The sequence below is a fragment of the Bos mutus genome, chromosome X (assembly GCF_027580195.1).
Source record: "Bos mutus isolate GX-2022 chromosome X, NWIPB_WYAK_1.1, whole genome shotgun sequence".
In the NCBI taxonomy this organism is placed as follows: Eukaryota; Metazoa; Chordata; class Mammalia; order Artiodactyla; family Bovidae; genus Bos; species Bos mutus.
Window position 1 is genome coordinate 27,740,980 of NC_091646.1, and position 21,632 is coordinate 27,762,611.

The 21,632-nt window shown below is 41.7% G+C and overlaps 1 protein-coding gene and 1 long non-coding RNA gene across 2 annotated transcripts in view; one reads left to right on the forward strand and one right to left on the reverse strand.

Moving 5' to 3' along the window:
- Positions 1–618: 618 nt before the first annotated feature.
- LOC138986397 (uncharacterized) lies at positions 619–20,259 on the reverse strand. Its single transcript, XR_011463243.1, has 7 exons — positions 20,085–20,259; positions 18,831–18,969; positions 16,125–16,211; positions 15,468–15,613; positions 14,354–14,452; positions 5,802–5,885; positions 619–1,292 (listed from the first exon to the last, which is right to left on the reverse strand). It is a non-coding gene; the product is annotated as an uncharacterized lncRNA (long non-coding RNA).
- Positions 20,260–20,802: 543 nt separating this feature from the next.
- WDR44 (WD repeat domain 44) overlaps positions 20,803–21,632 on the forward strand; it is a 94,665-nt gene continuing 93,835 nt past the window's right edge. Inside the window, exon 1 of the mRNA XM_005887360.3 lies at positions 20,803–21,281. Within this exon, the coding sequence (XP_005887422.1) occupies positions 21,205–21,281 (77 nt within the window). The 5' untranslated portion in view covers positions 20,803–21,204. The remainder of the gene's footprint in view (positions 21,282–21,632) is intronic.

A 21,632-nucleotide genomic window follows, 5' to 3' on the forward strand; every position in this document is an offset into this window, starting at 1 on the left:
GTATCCTTGACTCAATCCTGTGTATCTCTATGCTCGCATCCTCTAGAGCTACAGTTCTCAATCTTGGCTGTGCAAAGAATCACCTGAGGAAGTTTGATGCCTGGTCAGGCTCCATCCTCAGAGGTTCTGATTAATTGGTCTGAGATGCATCGTAGGCAAAGGGATGTTTTTTTAAGCTCCCTAGGTGATTCTGATGTGATATCCACTGTTTTGGAATAAAGTCTTTTGACAGGAGCCTCCTTGAGTCCTCATAGAAATTAGATTCCTGGGAGGTCAATTTCAAATCCTCTTGAATCTCCCAGAATTACAACGAATGACATCTTTAGGCTCAATCTGAGGTGCCTGAGGCCCCTGCTGCATAGATGTGCTGCCTTACATTCATATTGAAATAGTAATACAATAATATTTTGACCAAATCAGGGTTCTGAAGATACATTTCATGATAACATTAACTGAGTTGAGGCACTTTTTGTTTCTTATTTTTATTTTATTTTTTAACTTTACAATATTGTATTGGTTTTGCCATATATCAACATGAATCTGCCACAGGTATGCACATGTTCCCCATCCTGAGCCCTCCTCCCTCCTCCCTCCCCTACCCTCCCTCTGGGTCGTCCCAGTGCACCAGCCCCAAGCATCCAGTATCGTGTGTGCTTGTTGTCACTAGAGGGCCATCAGGTAAGGTAAGGAAGAAAGAAGGAAGAAACAAAACTGTCAAAATTCAGAGAATCCATTTACTCCCACAGTTCCTATCATTTCGATGAGTACGAATCTAAGCTTTCTATCACTTGCTCTGACCACTTTTCAAATGTCCAGTCCTATGTATTTAAGTGAAGCCTTGCAATTTCTTCATGATTATTCACCACCTCACATTCAACTCAACACTAGAATCAAACACATGCCTCCTCAAACTGACTTCCACTCTGACTTCTGTTCCTGTCCATGATGTTTTTCTTTTTTTTTCCCCAAACTTTAAACTTTTTATTTTGTGTTGGCATATAACCAATTAACAACGTTGTGGTAGTTTCAGGTAAATAGCAAAGGGACTCAGCCATATATATACCTGTATCCATTCTCTCCCAAACCCTCCTCCCATCCAGGCTGGCACATAACACTGAGCAGAGTTCCATGTGCTATACAGTCAGTCCTTGTTGGTTATCCATTTTAAATATAGCAGTGTGTACATTTCTTTTCCATGGGGATGGTCTTGATCCCTGTCTCCTGTACAATGTCACGAACCTCCTTCCATGCAGAGTACATCATGAGAAACACTGGGCTGGAAGAAGCACAAGCTGGAATCAAGATTGCCGGGAGAAATATCAATAACCTCAGATATGCAGATGACACCACCCTTATGGCAGAAAGTGAAGAGGAACTAAAAAGCCTCTTGATGAAAGTGAAAGAAGAGAGTGAAAAAGTTGGCTTAAAGTTCAACATTCAGAAAACGAAGATCATGGCATCTGGTCCCATCAGTTCATGGGTAGTAGATGGGGAAACAGTGTCAGACTCTATTTTTGGGGGCTCCAAAATCACTGCAGATGGTGACTGCAGCCATGAAATTAAAAGATGCTTAACCCTTGGAAGGAAAGTTATGACCAACCTAGATAGCCTATTAAAAAGCACAGACATTACTTTGTCAACAAAGGTCCGTCTAGTCAAGGGTATGATTTTTCCAGTGGTCATGTATGGATGTGAGAGTTGGACTGTGAAGAAAGCTGAGCGCTGAAGAATTGATGCTTTTGAACTGTGGTGTTGGAGAAGACTCTTGCAAGTCCCTTGGACTCCAAGGAGATCCAACCAGTCCATTCTGAAGGAGATCAGCCCTGGGTGTTCGTTGGAAAGACTGATGCTGAAGCTGAAACTCCAATACTTTGGCCACTTCATGCAAAGAGTTGACTCACTGGAAACGACTCTGATGCTGGGGGGGATTGGGGGCAGGGGGAGAAGGGGACAACAGAAGATGGGATGGCTGGATGGCATCACGGACTTGATGCACATGAGTTTGGGTGAACTCAGGGAGTTGGTGATGGACAGGGAGGCTTGGCGTGCTGGGATTCATGGGGTCTCAAAGAGTCAGACACGACTGACTGACTGAACTGAACTGAACTGAGTGTGTACATGACCTTCCCAAAGTCCCTAACTATCCCTTCCCCCTGGTAACCTTAAGTTAGTTTTCTAAGTCTGTGAGTCTGTTTCTATTTTGTAAGTAAGTTCATTTGTATCATTTCTTTTAGATTCACATATAAGGGATGTCATAGATATTTCTCTGACTTAACTTCACTTAGTATGACACTCTCGAGGTCCATCCATGTTGCCACAAATGGCACTATTTCTTTTTTTTAATAGCTGAGTAATATTCCATTGTATATATGTACCATGTCTTCTTTATCCACTCCTCTGTTGATGGACATTTATGTTTCTTGCATGCATTGTAAACAGTGCTGCAATGAACACTGGGGTGCTTGTATATATGGGGGCATGTTTTCCTCTGCATATATACCCAAGAGTGAGATCGCAGGGTCATATGTTAGCTCTATTTTTAGGTTTTTCAAGAACCTCCATACTGTTCTCCATAGTCCCTGTACCGATTTACATTCCCACCGACAACATAGGAGGGTTCCCTTCTCTTCACATCCTCTCCAGCATTTACTGTGTGTGGGTTTTTTGATGATGACCATTCTGACTGGTGTGAGATGATATCTCATTGTAGGTTTGATTTGCATGTCTCTAATAACTAGCGATATTGAACATCTTTTCATGTGCCTATTAGCCATCTGTATGTCCTCTTTGGAGAAATGTCTATTCAGGTCTTCTGCCCATTTTCTAAGTGGGTTGTTTGTTTTGATGCTGTTAAGCATCATAAGCTGTTTGTAGCTTTTGGAGACTAATCCCTTATAGGTCACATCGTTTGCAAGTATTTTCTTCCAATCTGTAGGCTGCCTTTTTATTCTGTTTATTGTTTCCTTTACTGTGCAAAAGCTTTTGAGTTTAAGTAGGTCCCATTTGTTTATTTTTATTTCCATTATTCTGGGAGATGGATTCTCCCAGACACATAACGAGAAACTCCACAATCCCATGCTTTCTTTTCCCCTGTGTCCCCTCCAAGCTCCAAACTGATTTACCTCCTAAATATTTCTCACGACCATTTCTTATGTTTGTTTTCTTTTGTTTTAGTTGATAAGTTGTGTCCAACTCTTCACAATCCCATGGACTGTAGCCTGCCAGGATCCTCTGTTCATGGGATTTCCCAGGCTAGAATACTGGACTGGGTTGCCATTTCCTCCTCCAGGGGATCTTCCCAGCCCAGGGATTGAACCTGAGTCTCCTGCATTGCAGGCAATGTCTTTACCACTGAGCAACCAGGGAAGCCCCCATTTCTTCTACTTTATCCCTACTACCATGGCCTTAGACCAGACCCATAGGATTTTTCATTTGGATTTGTATAGTAACCTCCTAACAGGTCTCTCTGACCCAGTTTGGGGTTGTCTACTCCTTCCTTAACATTGCCACCAGAATGAGCTTTCAAAACCCCAAAGCTGACCGTGATCATGGCAGTCCCCTGCTTAAAACCCTTCAGCGGCTCCATACATAATAAAGTATAAATATCTCTTTAGGGCCCTTTAAGATCTATCTCTTTGCCTACTTCTCCAAACACATCTTTCTCAGCATGTTTTCTAGCCATGCTAAGATCTGATGTCTACAATCTTGAAGTTCCCCCATGTGTGTATTTCCTGTCTACCATGTCCTTCCTCCTCTTTATAACTTGGTAAGCTACTCATCTTTCAAAATTCAGCTATGGAGTTTCCTTCTCTTTTCAGGGAAAGACAGTCACTCTAGAACTGCCTGGACATCAGGATTTGTCAAAGCTTGTCTGGTGATTCTGACATGTACCGAGATTGAGAACCACTGCTACCACATATCTCTAAAACTCCACTGTATTTCAACCAGTTTTAGGTATATTTGTCCTCCTTTCTAAACTCTAAGGTCTTTGAGGGAGTAAGCTATGTTTTATTCAATTTTACAATCCTAGTACCTGTGGAGAAGAAATGAAGGAACAAGTGAATAAACCCTCCCAATGATATAAAAACACAAGTTTCCACTAATATTTTTGTGTCATATGAATCTCTTTTGTAAAAATATGAGGAAGTATTACATTATAAGAACATAGGAATTGGGGCTTCCCTGGCAGTCCAGCAGTTAAGACTCTACTTCCATTGCAGGGGGCAAAGGTTTAATACCTGATTGGGGAGTTAAGATTTGGCATGCCACACAACACCCCCTTCCCCGCCCCCCCAAAAAAGAACATAAAAATCTTACTGCTGATTTAGACTAAATATTGTCACCAATAGTGTAAAAGAACATGACTGTCACTAACAACCAATCTGCTCAAAGATATACCTATCGTAATTTTAGCTTCCTAAACTAATTTATTATTAAAAAAAACATTATAGAGGAAATAATAAGTCTCTTTAGAAGCTATTTATAATTTCAGCTAGCCCTATTTTGTGGGGATACATTTACTACTGGCATGCAGCAGCATTCCAGGGCCTGGTAGGCGACACAGTGTACAATGAAGCCACCTAAAATTTTCTTTTTTTAGATAGACTCAATCCTATGACCAAGGACAATTTATCCCCACAGCAGCTTCCCTAGATGCCTCCATTACACCATCACATTCTTATCAACAGCTGCTTAGCTAAAAAGTCCTGAGGACAGCTCACCCAGCCCAACACCAAGACTTGAAGATATTTCTGTGATTAGGAGAGAGAGCTGAGAGACCATGGAAATAGAGGACATCTGTTGTTGTCCTTCCACAATAAAGAAGACACCAAACAACTTGGAACTTCATCCTGGGTACGAGTGCCTAAACACAATTTGGAGATTTCTGGCCCATGAGGAAATGTGAAGGCCTAACTGAGTTGAGCTGATTGTAGCTCAGATCATGAACTCTTTATTGCAAAATTCAGACTTAAATTGAAGAAAGTCGGGAAAACCAATAGACCTTTCAGGTATGACCTAAATCAAATCCCTTATGATTATACAGTGCAAGTGACAAATAGATTCAAGGGATTAGATCTGATAGAGCACCTGAAGAACTATGGAAGGACATTTGTGACATTGTACAGGAGGCAGTGACCAAGACCATCTCCAACAAAAAGAAATGCAAAAAGGCAAAATGGTTGTCTGAGGAGGCCTTACAAATAGCTGAGAAGAGAAACAAAAGGCAAAAGAGAGAAGGAAAGATATACCCATCTGAATGCAGAATTTCAAAGACTAGCAAGGAGAGATAGAAAGCCTTCCTAAGTGATCAATGCAAAAAATAGAGGAAAAAATAGAATGGGAAAGACTAGAGATCTCTTCAAGAAAATTAGAGATACCAAGGGAATAATTCATGCAAAGATGGGTACAATAAAGGACAGAAAAGGTAAGGACCTAATAGAAGCAGAAGAGATTAAGAAGAGGTGGCAAGAACACACAGAAGAACTATACAAAAAAGATCTTCATGACCATCCAGATAACCATGATGGTGTGATCACTCACCTAGAGCCAGCCATTCTGGAATGCGAAGTCAAGTGGGCCTTAGGAAGCATCACTACAAACAAAGCTAGTGGAGGTGATGGAATTCCAGTTGAGCTATTTCAAATCTTAAAAGATGATGCCTTAAAAGTGTGGCACTCAATATGCCAGCAAATTTGGAAAACTCAGCAGTGGCCACAGGACTAGAAAAGGTCAGTTTTCATCCCAATCCCAAATAAAGGCAATGCCAAAGAATGTTCAAACTACCACACAATTGCACTCACCTCACACACTAGCAAAGTTATGCTCAAAATTCTCCAAGCCAGGCTTCAGCAGTATGTTCAACCGAGAATTTTCAGATGTTCAAGCTGGATTTAGAAAAGGCAGAGAAACCAGAGATCAAATTGTCAACATCCATTGGATCATAGAAAAACCAAAAGAGTTCCAGAAAAACATCTACTTCTGCTTCATTAACTATGCTAAAGCCTTTGACTGTGTGGATCACAACAAACTGTGGAAAATTCTTAAAGAAACAGGAATATCAGACCACCTGACCTGCCTCCTGAGAAATCTGTATGCAGGTTAAGAAGCAACAGTTAGAACTGGACATGGAACAACAGACTGGTTCCAAATCAGGGAAGGAGTACGTCAAGGCTGTATATTGTCACCGTGCTTATTTAACTTATATGCAGAGTATATCATGCAAAATGCCGGGCTGGATGAAGCACAAGCTGGAAGCAAGATTGCTGGGAGAAATATCAATAACCTCAGATATGCAGATGATACCACTCTTACAGCAGAAAGCGAAGAGGAACTAAAGAGCCTTTTGATGAAAGTGAAAGAGGAGAGTGAAAAAGCTGGCTTAAAATTCAACGTTCAGAAAACTAAGATCATGGCATCCGGTCCCATCATTTCATGGCAAATAGACGGGGAAACAATGGAAACAGTGACAGATTTATTTTCTTGGGCCCCAAAATCACTGCAGATGGTGACTGCACCCACGAAATTAAAAGATGCTTGCTCCTTGAAAGAAAAGCTATCACCAACCTGCTGCCGCTGCTGCTAAGTCACTTCAGTCGTGTCCGACTCCGTGCGATCCCATAGACAGCAGCCCACTAGGCTCCTCTGTCCCTGGGATTCTCCAGGCAAGAACACTGGAGTGGGTTGCCATTTCCTTCTCCAATGCATGAAAGTGAAAAGTGAAAGGGAAGTCGCTCAGTTGTGCCCAACTCTTAGCGACCCCATGGACTGCAGCCTATCAGGCTCCTCCGTCCATGAGATTTTCCAGGCAAGAGTACTGGAGTGGGGTGCCACTGCCTTCTCCGATCACCAACCTAGACAGCATATTAAAAAGCAGAGACATTATTTTGCCAACAAAAGTCCATCTAGTCAAAGCTATGGTTTTTCCAGTAGTCATGTTTGGATGTGAGAGTTGAACCATAAAGAAAGCTGAGCACTGAAGAATTGATGTCTCCCACATCTCCATCATTGGCAGGCAGTTTCTTTACCACTGAGCCACCTGGGAAGCCCCTAAGGAGGACTGTTTGACAATAAAAATGGCAAATATTCTTCCTATTTTCAGGACTTAAAGGGTAAGCGTCTTGTTTTTTAACTTAAAGCTTATTGGGGTTGCAGATATGATGAAATGGATCTGGACAGCCTATAATGGGCTCCTCCTATAATGGGCTTTCTCTACTGACCAACTCTCTTGGTCTATCTCAGACACAAGTAAATTTAAAGCATTGAGAGGAAAATTTGAGGAAAAGTTATTTACATTTGTGGTGATGGCAAAGTATTGCTCAGGCTTCCTTGATGGCTCAGATGGTAAAGAACCCACCTGCCAATGCAGAGGTAAGAGACACAGGTTTGATCCCTGTGTCAGAAAGATCCCCTGGAGAAGGAAATGGCAACTCACTCCAATATTCTTGCCTGGGAAATATCATGGAGAGAGGAGCCTGGTGGACTATAGTCCATGGGGTCTCAAAGAGTCGGACATGACTGAGCGACTAACACTTTTTCACAAAGTGTTGCTCAACTTTGCACAGGTTGAACCACTAAGTAGGTCTTTCCAGCATTCACTGCTGCTGCTGCTGCTAAGTCGCTTCAGTCATGTCCGACTCTGTGTGACTTCATAGATGGCAGCCCACCAGGCTCTGCTGTCCCTGGGATTCTCCAGGTAAGAACACTGCTAATACTTCCTATAAAACAGGGGAGTGACAACAGTCCCTAGACCCTGACCACAAAGTTTAGTTTTTCTAATTAATTTTTCCTACTTCCACCTTCCAGACCCAGATTACAATATAAGCTTTAATTTCCTTTTTGGTCTTTAAGGAGTTAAAGTCCTTTGTTATCTGGCCTTCAACACACATGACTTTTGACTTCAGCTTGAAACAGCATTAACTTCCTGACCACTTCTCATCACCCACTTGGTTAGCTTCCCTCTGGCTGCTCCCAGGATGTCCTCTTTCTATCTCTTCCTCCCGGCTTGTGACAGAAGTCCTGCTCCCACACTGTTCCTGGTCCTGTCCCCAGGACTAGAGCATCCTGAGTGGTCTGCCATTTCTGTCTATTGCTTCTCTTCAGATTCTCCCCGGCTGCTGTACTTTCTGGCATTCATCATATATTCTGTACCCAGTGCTCTTGAGCTTCTTTTTGACTCTGGCCATCCTACACTTTGCGTCTCTTCTCTTTCTTTCCAAAAAATACACTTTTGGATTTTGGATTTGTTTTTCACAAGTTTACCCCTAGGTATTACCCACCCACTACGTGAGGTTCCATGTCCTTACCTTCCTGTAGTTCAATCTTTCCCTCATTCAGGCTTGAACAATACACATCTTCAAAAGTACTTCCCAGGGGATTTCTCTGGTGGTCCAGTGGTTGAGAATCCACCTTGCAATGTAGGGGACACAGGTTCCATCCCTGGTCAGGGAACTAAGATCCCACATGACAGAGGGCAACTAAGCCTGAGCATAGCCACTACTGAGCCCATGTACTCTAGGGCCACAACTAGAAAGAGAAGCTTGTGCACCCCACTGAAGAACCAACGCAGCCAAAAATAGTTTTGTTTTAAAAAAAGTACCGCCCTACACACACTAATTGCCACTAAATATTTACATATACTTAAGATTCTTACATTTATACTTTCTTTAATAGTCCCACTTTTAGACCTCCTTCGTCAATTTCACAGTCACTTTGAAGAAGGAAGGCATTTTTTTCCTATAGATGTCTCTGAGTGTTTATGGCTAGAATCCTCAGTCTGATGACCAAATATGCAAATATAATGTGACACTTCCTCAACTAGATCTTGTTTAAGGTGTTATCTAAGGACTACCTGCATCACAGTCACTTGAGGGAAGCTTCTTAAAATGCTAATTTCAGGGGCTTCCCAGAAATCAGAATTCAATAGGCCCAGGATGAAGTTCCAGGATCTATATTTTAAACAGCTCCCTAGAAGAGTATATAGTTTGAAAACCATTGCAGTAAGACATGTTGCTTACACAACTTTCCTTACTTACTTTATTTATATATTTTATTTTGGCCACGCCACACAGCTTGCAGAATCTTAGTTCCCTAACCAGGTATTGAACCCATGCCAATGGCAGTGCAAAACAGAGAGTCCTAACCACTGGACCACAGGGAATTTCCAGCTTTCTTTACTCTAGGTGTTACGATCTTGACCATGGTCATCAGGTTATATACCTATAACAGTATGTAGAGTTCTTTATCTTGGGGCTTTATGAAGACAGCAAAAATATCTGTTGAGAATAACTGAAGCTGAACTGAACTCTAACAAGAACCATATACCTACTCATTCATACATAATACACACACATACACTCTGCTTGTTTATTTACTACATATATTTAGATAAAACAAACTATAAGGGTCTATGGCAGGTTTTGATAACAATCTCCATATTCTCCTTTCTAAGGAATTGTATACATTTTCCTTCAAGGATCCAAGGATCACTGTCTATCTGCCAAGTTACTTTCCGATGCTGACTGACCTGGGAGATCCAATTCTAGCTTCAGGGTGCTTCTTAAGAATCATGTGTACTTGCTCTAAGTATGGAAAATTAAACGATTTCTATGTTAAGCTTTACATCCTTCCAATGTGTTCTGTGAACAGCTGACTACCTAGTGTATTAGTTAACTGGAATTGGCAATGTGTGTGTGTTTAGTCAGTCAGTCATGTCCTACTCTCTGCAACACCATGAACTCCTCTGCCCATGGGATTTTTTCCAGGAAAGAATCCTGGAGTGAGTTGCCATTTCCACCTCTGAAGGATCTTCCCGACCCAGGGATTGAACCTGCATCTCCTGCATTGCAGGCAGATTCTTTACCTCTGAGCCATCAGTGAAGTCCCAGATTTTGCAATACTTTCATTAATGTCTAATCTGATTGTTCCAAAAGAGAGGCAGTGGGGAGGCAAGGGGATATATGAAAATCAACTGATGTGTGCCCTCTATCCAAGGTGGCTGAGCTTTTGACAAGACTCATTTTTGTGGACAGGATAGTAAATTCAGGTTGAGAATTACTGGGCTAAACAGCATTCTGCATCTATATTCTCTGGAATAGTAGGAGTCTCTTATTTTTTTAAATCAGTCTTTTTCAAGGTAGGACAATAGGAGATGCACTTTCAATACATTTTGCTGGAAAAGCCACTTACGGTTTTGAATCTAAGCTGAAAACAAATTCTCCTATTTTTCTCACTATGAAACTCTTCCTTTATAACACCATAAACACCCTCCATGACCATCCCAACTCTTAGTCCTCGGGTGGCTCATTACTACTTAATCACTTCTTCCCTTCTATCCTTTGGCCCACAGAATGACTTTTGGATTTACAATGGGCATCCTCAGAAATTGATGGGATCTAGAGTCTTTCCCTGGAGAAGGCAATGGCACCCCACTCCAATACTCTTGCCTGGAGAATCCCATGGACGCAGGAGCCTGGTAGGGTGCAGTCCGTGGGGTCGCTAAGAGTCGGACACGACTGAGCGACTTCACTTTCACTTTTCATTTTAATGCATTGGAGAAGGAAATGGCAACCCACTCCAGTGCTCTTGCCTGGAGAATCCCATGGACGCAGGAGCCTGGTGGGCTGCCGTCTACGGGGTCGCACAGAGTCGGACATGACTGAAGCGACTAAGCAGCAGCAGCAGCAGTCTTTCCCAGGGTGGTATGAAATATGACTTAGACTCTGAGTTTCCCACATATGGTGCATGACCAGAGGAAATGGGTTTCTGTTAGTAGCCTCACTGACATTCATCCCTCAACCAAAATGATGGACATTGAATAGCTGTTCACTAACCAATGTATACCCAAAAGAGGAAGACTTAGATTCCAATCAAAGAAATGACTGACCCCTTCTTAGACAAAGGTTATGGCTCCTCAGTAAGAAAGTAGCTCAGTTTCAAATAAATTGAATCTCCACACTTCCTGGGCAGACTAGCTATCCTTACGCTCTTCTGGAAAAAAAGGAGTCTCACCTCCTACCCAGTTTTTGATCTACGTTCTGCAATTCTCTAGTCCAGAAAGTGTCTGCTTTAGGATCTGCTGCTGGTAGAAGTAATTATATCACATTACCTGATCCAGGCCTCAAACTTCTTTGTTTTTTTGAAGATATGATAAATCTGGTAAAAACACATCCACCACAACTAAGCAATGGCCTAATTGATATAAACCTAGAAGAAGAGCTTCTGTATCATCAGTTTTACTTTTTGCCTGGAAGACTGCCTCCATGATAACTGTACAGATCTTAATCTACCTATCCAAACATCTTTCTGTAGAACAGAATTGAATTGAGGTAATATGCCAAAAGAGATGGCCAAAGAAGTACCTCTAGTTTAGCACATCTTAAAATAAGTAGACAGATATATAGACAGATAATGATAGACAGGTATGATAGATAGAATATATTCTTTTAAATTCAGGGCTGATGGTTGAGATAGTGGGAAAATAACAGCCAGTAAGGATATGTCACCGCTGATTCAGAATAAAAAAGGAAGCTCTGAAGATGGCATCTACCTTTGGATCACTACTGGTTCCTAGTAGTTTTAAAGGGCCAGGCAGGTGCAAGGGACAAAGAAGACAAATCCTGGGAGGCAAGCAAGGTTAGCAGTTAGATCAGGCATACACCATCCCTTTCCTTCTCTGCTTATAGTCAGACTCCCAAAGGGTGATGCTCTTAATGGATGAATGGGGGCAAAATTACCACCCAGAGGCAGATAGTAGAGATAGGTGCTTGCGCTGGTTTTGGCTCTGGGTATAAGAGACAAAGAGAGAGAAATTCCCCTCAGACATCATAATCCCAGGCAGCTCTGGGTCCATAAATCATATGGGTCCAGAAATCTATGGCCAAAACATCTCATACGAGAAATTTAGCTTAAAACAGTTGTGGATTGGCAATATTCCTGGGTGACTAGTAGAAGCAAATGCAACTCTCCTCTAGAAGAATTCACTTTAAACCCAGGTCTCAGTGTCCAAAGAAAAAGTTCCAAGGAACACATGTTCACAAATAAATATCATAATATACACAAGGGAGGAGAAGGCGATGGCACCCCACTCCAGTACTCTTGCCTGGAAAATCCCATGGACGGAGGAGCCTGGTAGGCTCCAGTCCATGGGGTCACTAAGAGTCGGGCATGACCGAGCAACTTCACTTTCACTTTTCACTTTCATGCATTGGAGAAGGAAATGGCAACCCACTCCAGTGTTCTTGCCTGGAGAATCCCAGGGACAGAGGAGCCTAGTGGGCTGCCGTCTATGGGGTCGCACAGAGTCGGACACGACTGAAGCGACTTAGCAGCAGCAGCAGCATACACAAGGGAAAATATGAAAGACAGGTAAAGACGTATGGAGGATATATGTCTTTATCAACATATAAAGGATCAACAAGCATCTAATGGAAGTCGTATAAGGAAATATTAAAAATAATAAGAAAGAGAGAATGGCTAAGCATTTTCCAAAGTTAGTGAAATATACAAGTCTTTACATTCAGGCCACCCTTAATGAACTTGCTCACTCTACTAAACTTACTAGGCTAATATCAACCCTTCATTTGCCCACATGACAATCCTGGATAGACCACAATTAGAGTGTCCATTCATGTCACCTTCAAAAGGAGCAAAGACAATTGAGTACAGTTGCTTGAATAAGCCTAATGGTTTATCTTTCAGAATACCAGAAGTAAGATTACGTATAGTCAACGCAGATCTTTCCTTCAGAGCCTAAAGTGGTAGGTGAGCTCTGTTAATCCTGTCCTAGCGTGACCATTCTGCAATCTCCAAAAGAAAAAAAGAGAAAAGTTTGCATTTTGATGCAGAATACTAGGAAAAGCATAAATTTGAGGGCCAGGTACATCTAAGTTCAAATTCTGACCCTGCTACCATGCTTCAGGTCCCTTCCTATAAAAATTTTTTTAAAAAACAGCACAGTGGGGAAAGGTTAGAGAATTGAATCACTGAGATAACATGTAAAATGCCAGCCAGATCACTGGTATAGAACAAATGATTATTTCCTTTTCATCCCCCATCCCTCTACTTACATCATGACTTTCAGACTTTTGTCCAAGACTGAGATCAGCTCCATGATTAGTTTTTAAACAAATTGCCTACTTTTGACAAAATGACCATTATAGTTATAAAACTTTGCTGAACTTTTGAAAACCTAAAATTATGTCCACTATTTCTCAACTTAAAGAAGTATATGGACAGGCTGGGTCTAAAGATTGAAGAGATATTGACCAACCAGAACGGCCAGCCAATGTGACCCAGGTGGATAGGATGACTGAAGTAGGAAAACAGATCTGGCAAAAAGATTTCAAGCCCATAACTTAGCACTGCTGCTGCTGCTGCTAAGTCATTTCAGTCGTGTCCGACTCTGTGCGATTCCATAGGGGATTCTCCAGGCAAGAACACTGGAGTCGGTTGCCATTTCCTTCTCCATTGTGTGAAAGTGAAAAGTGAAAGTGAAGTCGCTCAGTCGTGTCCGACTTATAGTGACCCCATGGACTGTAGCCTACCAGGCTCCTCCGTCCATGGGATTTTCTAGGCAAGAGTACTGGAGTGGCTTGCCATTGCCTTCTCCGAACTTAGCACTAGCTAGGGAATATTGGAAGATTGTGGTCAAGGCAGGCTGGAGAAGGCTGGTAACCAGAAGTTTAGGCTTCAAAGATGAGGAACACAGGCAAAAGCCATAAATGAAAAGCTAGGGATTTAATTATTCAGGGACTGAGAAATGACCACTAGAAGCTCAATTCCCAGATCATCTGGGTTACATGTGTCAGAGTTCAAGTGTAGGTGACAGAGATGAAAAGCTCATCACAGAAGGACTAAACTATACCACTGCTAACCTACTAATAATACAATGCCTAGCACATATCAAGCCCTCTGTTGAATGAATGAATAATCAAGCAACCACAGTAAAGCCAGATAAAAATACTGGAAGGTCAATAGTAAGATTAACATTGAAACTAAGGTTAAATTCTAAAAGCAAGCAGGTTCACTCAGTGGTTAAAGACTACAGAAGAAAGGGAACCAGACAGTCCCTAACATCACATGGGCAGCAAGATTGCTGAGGTTCTAGAGAATATTTACAAACGGGGTTGAATTTTAGGTGTACTGTGTGTGTGAGTGTATGTGAAGCAAGATACTTCTTTCATATTTTAAATTCATGTTACAGCTTTTTCTTTTTTCTGAACTCACTGTTTTTTCTTCTGTTACATCATACCATAATGTTCATTTCCAGGGTGACATTTATTCCCAAGTGCATTCAAGGACTTCAGAGAGCAAACAGCACCTGCTGATGTGTTACACTTGTTTTTCCAGGACCTACCTATATTCGTGGTTCTCAACCAGCAGAGGGAAGATAAGGATATTTATCCCTGGAGTAGTTTTCTACTGTTTCATAACAAATCACCACAAACTGAATGGCCTAAAAAAAAAGACACATTTGTTAGCTCATAGTTCTGTAAATCAGAAGTCTGGGTACAGTGTGGCTAGGCTCTCCGCTCAGGGTCAAGCATGGCTGAAGTCAAGGTGTCAGCTAGGCTGCTTTCTCATATGGAGTTTGAGGTCCTCTTCCCACCCCATTCAGGTTATCAGCAGAATTCATACCCCTGCAGCCAGAGGACTGAGGTCCCCATTTCCTTACTAGCAGCAGGGAGCTACTCTTGATTCCTAGAGGCCACATTTCACATGTCTTGGCCCCCAAAGTCAGCACACAGTATGATGTTCGCTTTCTTTCTTTTTTTTTCCTAGATGTTTGCTTTCTTCCCAAGCCTGCCAGAGAGTATTTCTCTGACTTTCTTTTCCCACTAGTTAGAGAAAACTCTGCTTTCAAGGGGCTCATGTGATTAGGTCAGATTCACAAGTATCATCCCTCTATCTTAAAGTCAACTGATTTGGAACTTTAATTACATCTGCACAATCCCATCACAACAGCAGATGGATTAGCACTGATTTAAATAACTGGGAGAAGACGTGTGTATAGACGGAGCGAGGCAGTCTTGGAGGTCTAGCTTAAAATTCTGCCTACCATAAACCCCAATGTTGGGATGTTTCTATTTAGATAAATACCATAAAAATGGGAAAAAAAGAAATATCAACCAGTTGCTTTAATTTTTGGAGCAATATTACTATTTCAGACACTTCTCTCATTAACATGGCTCATTTGCTATAAGATAGTAAACTCAATTAAACTGTATATGCACATACACACACATGCGCACAGTAGCCTGACTGATACTTCTATGTAAATGTTTGCCAGCAGATTATTTCACCAATTAAAAAATACATATATATGTATGAATGTATATACTCTTTTTCTTCCACGAAAGAAAAATAAAAGATCTCTTCTTCAGATTTTGACCTGGAGTGAATTTTTGAAGCATAAAGTTCATATGTCTTAGTTTCTCTCAATTTAGATTAGGTCATATATTACTACTTACCGTTTTGAAAAACAAAATTATTCTTAGTCCATATTATTTAGAAGTGAACCTCTAACATTATACTTTGCTTCTAGAAGCTCCACATCAGTGCATCATTTCACAGTTGCTTTAGAAATTATCATTACCATTCTCTTTGTTTGTCAGGCCTGCAGTGTAGAAAACATGAATTTTTATCAGTAGAATAATTACATTCCAAGATTTTCTTTGTGGGTATTTTTTCCAAGTTCATTTTCTTAGTGGCACTTATTAAACTGTTCCAGAAGCTAAGTGTGACACATGTAATACCTTATATTGGAAATGAATCTCAGATTTTCATTTCATGTGTAAGTCTACCTTGTACATAATTGGTTATATATTTTCTTTTAATATTTTCCCCTCGTTTACACAGTAACACATATTCATTGTAGAAAACTGAGTCATTTTATAAAGGTACAAATAACCATAAATTTCATTATTATTTTAATCAACAACCAAAGACAATCACCATTAATCATTTGGGAACACTCTTCCAGAACTCTCTTCGCTTATATACACATATAGATACATAGATAAATAATTTTCATAAATGGAATTATTCTTCATGCAATTATTTCATAACATCTGTTTTCATTTAACACATTATCAGCTCCTGTCACGTCAATGAATATAGAGACTTACCCCTTAACGACTGGCGGTTAGCACATTGTTCTTGTCTGCTAGTAACCCTTTCTTGGAAAAAACATCCATTGCATACTCCACGTGGTCCTAGTAAGAAAGATGATTAGAGTAGTCTCTCCCTCCATGGTGTGTGGCAGGGAATCAGTTGACCCATGCCTGAAAATTCAGAGTCTCTTTTCCCTTAGCTACAGGGGTTTCCTAAGACCAATCAACATAGACCCTGAGATTTAATATATCAACACTAGGAGAGAGAGAGTCTTACTTCCTTTAGGACTGAGAATTATTAAGACAGTATAAACCAATTGCCTACAGTCAGCTTTGCTGACAACAAAAAGGAATCTGTCTGTGATAGGAAAATTGAAGTCTAAGCACAAAAGAAGCAAAGATAAGCAAAGATGAAAGAGAAAGTTTTGAGATCTCTTAGACTCTGGATCCCACTATGCCTGAAGCTACTTCATCTGGACTACAGTCAGTGTTGCTATAATACAACATAGGCTTTCCCCAAAATTACTGCACTATGCAAAGTTGTTCAGTAAAAATCACAGGGCTTATGGGGGAAATGGGACTAGGAGTACAAGATTTTAAAACTTTGTCACTGACACATACACAAAAAAGGTATGAACTTAATGAAAATGGTAGCACAGTTTTACATGCTAACTGGTTACAAAATACAAAAATACTACAATAAACATGGTGCTTTAGTTTGAAAAAGACCTGAAGCTTGCTTGTGGAAATTGGTATCAGAAGGGTTGCAAGTTATGAGTTACTGTGAGGTGACAGATGGACAGTTATCTGAAATCAGGTGAAAAGCTGCAACACTAGATGTGGATGGGTATGACTCAAAACATACACAGAAGTGAGGCAACTGAAAACATACAAAGAAGTGAGGCAACTGGTAGATGGCTGAGGTCTATGTGTATTTTATGTACTCCTCTGCAACTTGATTCATCTGGGTTTAGTTTTCTGTTTTCACCTAATGTTTCTGGCTGACAAAACTGCCCATAAGAAAATGCAAAATTCATCTTATACTTAAATTGTCCTCTAATACATTAGTCACAAAGGAACAGACAAGTGTTAGAGCAGTCTGTACTTAACTATGTAAGTGAATAAATTCCCTTTTTTGGTTTAACATAATTCCAGTTAGCTTTCTTCCAGGGTCCTGAATAGTAATATATGGCTAAAAAATATTTCATTACACATCAGTAACACATTTTAAATTCCAGGCTGGCTTCTCTGTGTCTCTTGACACATTTCTAGACTCTTTCTCTACTTTCAGTTCTTGTGTGCTCAGAGATCGAAAACTGATTTTAATATTAACATAAACCATCATTAAGAAGGTGGGGACTTCCTTGGTGGTCCAGTGGCGTTAAGACTTCACCTGTCAATGCAGGGGGTGTGGGTTCAATACCTGTTTGGGGAGCTAAGATTCCACATGCTTCACAGTCAAAAAACATAAAACAGAAGCAATATTGTAACAAATTCAATAAAGACGTTTAAAAAAGAAGGTAGAATGGACCTGAAAAAGGCATAAAAATTCAAAGTCAAAAGATTTTTTAAGTTTTATTATTATAATCTGTAACACAACTGACTTTTCAAACAGATGATTGAAAGTTGATGATTACAGAATTTAATCTTGGCCTTGACAAGTTTTGGCCATTTTCAGAATGATTTTTCCCATGGATTCTGCTACTTTAAAATCCATAAAAACTCTCATGGTGGTTGCAATATTAAATCTTTTCATGTAAATATTATAGCTCAAATCACCTAACCTTGTACATAAAAAAGTTTTTCCCTGGGTTATCACTTTAGCTCTTGTTTATGCAAAGGCCTACATGCATTACAGTTTTATCACTGATGTTCTAGGTGATTACTCTTGGGGTTGGAGCAAAACTGGCCCCAAAGATACTGCCATTTTGTATTATTCTTGACAAGAGGCGAGAGCCAGTATTCCACACCATAGACAAGTTATTTCATACACTGGCTGTGACTTTAGCACTTGAAATCCCTAAGCGGGGTTTATGCTATGCAGATAAGGAAACATAAAAAGTTTCCTTAAACCCATCAGCCTTAGAACTGTGTAGTTTTTATAGTCCTTGGAAATGAGCCACTCAACTCCGCTCTGAAAGCAGACATAAACAATATATAAACAAGTACGGCTGGTTATGTTCCAATAAAACCTTCTTTACAAAAACAGACAGCAGGACAGATTTGTCCAGAGTTCGGGTACCATAATTCACCAACGCCTGCTTTGGACCAATAGTTTTCACTTTTTTTTTTTTTAATGGAGCCTTGCAGCAGTCTCTTGAGAGTCAAGGAAGGCCAAGCAGGCAGGAACCTGAATTATCCCTGCTTCAACTATAATAGTTTTTATTTTTATGATATGTGGACCTTTGTATGAAATCAGGTTTGATTAAAGAGTTTCATTTCTAATAAGGAGAAAAGCTTTAAAACCACAGCCTTGGACTAAGCCTAAAATCTGCTGCCTTAAAACTCAAGAACAGATGTTTAAGACAAAACAAATACATCTTTTGACATCTTTAAAAATGATCATAGGTGGTACACATGTGTTTTGACGTTTCCAGAAATTCACTTTCTCATAAAATTGATAAAAGCATTTAAATAGATAACTTGAACAGCTCTAAAAATGTTATTGGATTATCATTCCTATTTCATTTCAGCTTTTTCTAAACATAATGTTTAAGGTACCTTAAAAGGTCCAAGAGAGATGGTATGAAATAATGGGAAAAACACCAATTTAGGAGACTGTGTTTTCCTCCATTGCTAGATTGTGAGCTCCTGGGAAACAGGAAGTAAATTGTCTTCATCTTTGAATCATGCTCAGCACCTAGAACAGAACATGACATCAAGTTTTAATTTTTAAGGCAAATGTAAATTAACTATTACATAGCTGGGGCTGCATAGCTAGGAAGAAAATAAATTCAGGTAGTTTATTTACTTATATCTTTCCATAATCCATAAAGGAAAAAAGCGTATCTTTCCTGATTGTATGCTAAGTTGCTTCAGTCATGTCCAACTCTGTGCAGCCCTATGGACTGTAGCCCACAAGGCTCCTCTGTCCATGGGATTCTCCAGGCAATAATACTGGAGTGGGTTGCCATGCCCTCTTCCAAGGGATCTTCCTGACTCAGGGATTGAACTCTGGGTCTCCTGCATTGGCAGGCGGGTTCTTTACCATCCTGGGAAAGCCCTTTATAGTGAGCAACAAAATAAAGTTTGTACTTTGAGATATATTTTTAAACCTAGAAAATTAGCATGTTTAAAACACATAAAAGCTAATAATTGGGTCCACAAATCCCTTATGTGCACTTCTTAAATACCAAAAGCTCTGGAAGCCAAACATTTTTGTTTTCTATTTTTAGTGACTTATTTGACAGTCAGTTTAGTCTAACCTAAACTTAACTGACAGTAGTAGCTGACTTGAACTGAAGGTGGCTACTTACTGGTGTTTATCTACCCCTTATGAATAATCATAAGGTTTGGTGCAAGAAATATTACCCTATTTGATTATGCAGCGTTTTCCCTCAACTCCCTAGGGTGTTAAAGAATACATAGTATATGGCATTCGGTTTTACACAAACTCGCCAGGTAACCCCAGATGTTTTCCTGGTTGCTTTCCACGTAGGAATCTAGAATCCCATTCCAGCCTCTCTGAGGCCATGCCCCCGGTTCCAGTTGCTTTTCTGCCGCCATCTTGAGCAACAATTGTAGTGCAAACAGCTCCGAGTGCCCTCCTGTCTCGGCAGCTGGAAAAATAAATGTGCTTCCCGATTATATATAAAGTCAGCATTATCACTTTGATAGTCAATGATGCGTTAACAAAGAACATCTTGGTCTTTTATAAGCACCTTTCTATTTTCATCACTGGACACTGGGCAGTCGAGGATGAGAATTAAGTTACAAGCTCTTAGCCTTGCAACGGAATCTGCTCAATATATTTACCATTTGACTGATGCACATCTTGACCAGTATGTAAAAATTTCTCTCCCGTTAAGTCTGGGCAACAATAGGTATCTGTAAAGAGAAAGTAACCGGAGGCCCTACAGTGGCTCAGCTCCAGCAACAAATCCATCATTACTCCATTGAACTGGCACACTCCCCACTCTCTCCTGGACCCCACCCTCGGGCCGGCAGGATCCTATCTAGAGATCTCAATTAGAGATCTTGTACTAAATAGCACAGGTTATGCCCCATAACGCTAGAGGAGGTGGACCCGCCTACCCCCTAGGGTTTGGGAATCTGGCCTTGGATAAATTAAATCGACGAAAATTTAAACCACAATGCCAACTTATCCCGACACCATTTCCTCATAAGAAAAAAAGCAGACTCCAAATCACCCGTCTAAAAATGCCTCTCTTTAGAATTGCAGAGTTAGTGAATGGGACACTCTGCCGGACCCCACCTACATCAGGCGCGCTCCCACAAAGTCGGGGGACAGCCCCGCTCAGGCGTAGGCTCTAGACTCCTCCCCTCAGAACACTCATCCCCACCCTTCCCCACTACTTCCGGCCCTCACCCAACGCCCTCAACGGCGCTTGCGCCGTTTTGATAGGCTTCTCGAGTACCAGAAATCTGAGCTCGGCCTCTCAGGAACCGCCCCCGCCACCTCTTCGCTCCGCCCACGCCCCACCGGCCCCTCCCGAAATCTCGCGAGGGTAGGTGCGCGTCCGTGTTTTGCGGGCAACTAGCTCTCCCAGCAGCTGTAATTGCCGCTGCGGGAGATATTGGAGCTGCTGTCGTCCGCGCGCCCGCCCTCCCCCACTGAGGAGAGCCACCGCCTCTTTAGCTCTTTTCACACACCTATCGCCGGGAGCGGCGGCAGCAACAGTCCCTGGATCCACCGCCGCCTCCTCAGACGGCCGCTCTGCTGGTTATTGCCTCAGTCTGGCAGTTGCCGGCGGCCCCCTGTCCAGCTCCTCTCTTCAGATCGTCTGCTCCCTCCTCATCCTCTCCGGGACCCACCTCCCCACGGTTCGCCGGGGTGGAGGACGACGAGGAGGAGACGAGAGTCACCCTCCCTCCAGGCGGCGCCGGCCCCCTCACCCGCGGGTGTGTCCTATAAATGGCGTCGGAAAGCGACACGGAGGAATTCTTTGATGCCCCTGAAGATGTGCACCTAGAGGGCGGCGACCCTATCGGGTAAGTAACCGGAGCCCTGGCCCAGAAGCCAGGCGTCCCCGTCTCCTGGCTTCCCCTGTGCCGTACCCCCTACACCCCTTCCAGGTCCCGCCGCCGCAGCCCCTCTCCGTCTCCCTCGGCTACTTCAGAGTGAGTTCCGGGGAGGGCAATCGCCCACCTCGGGCAAACCTCCCTCTTGGCCCTGGTAAACGGCCCCCGGGCTTCTCTCGGAGCCTCTTTCTCTTGTCCAGCTTTCTGCGAGGTGGGACAGTTTACGAGCTCGAGAGCCGGAGATGTGTATTTGAGGGTTTCAGAGCTTACCTTGAAACATCCGTTTTGGCCTTGGGGGCCATAGATTAAAGGAGCGGTAAC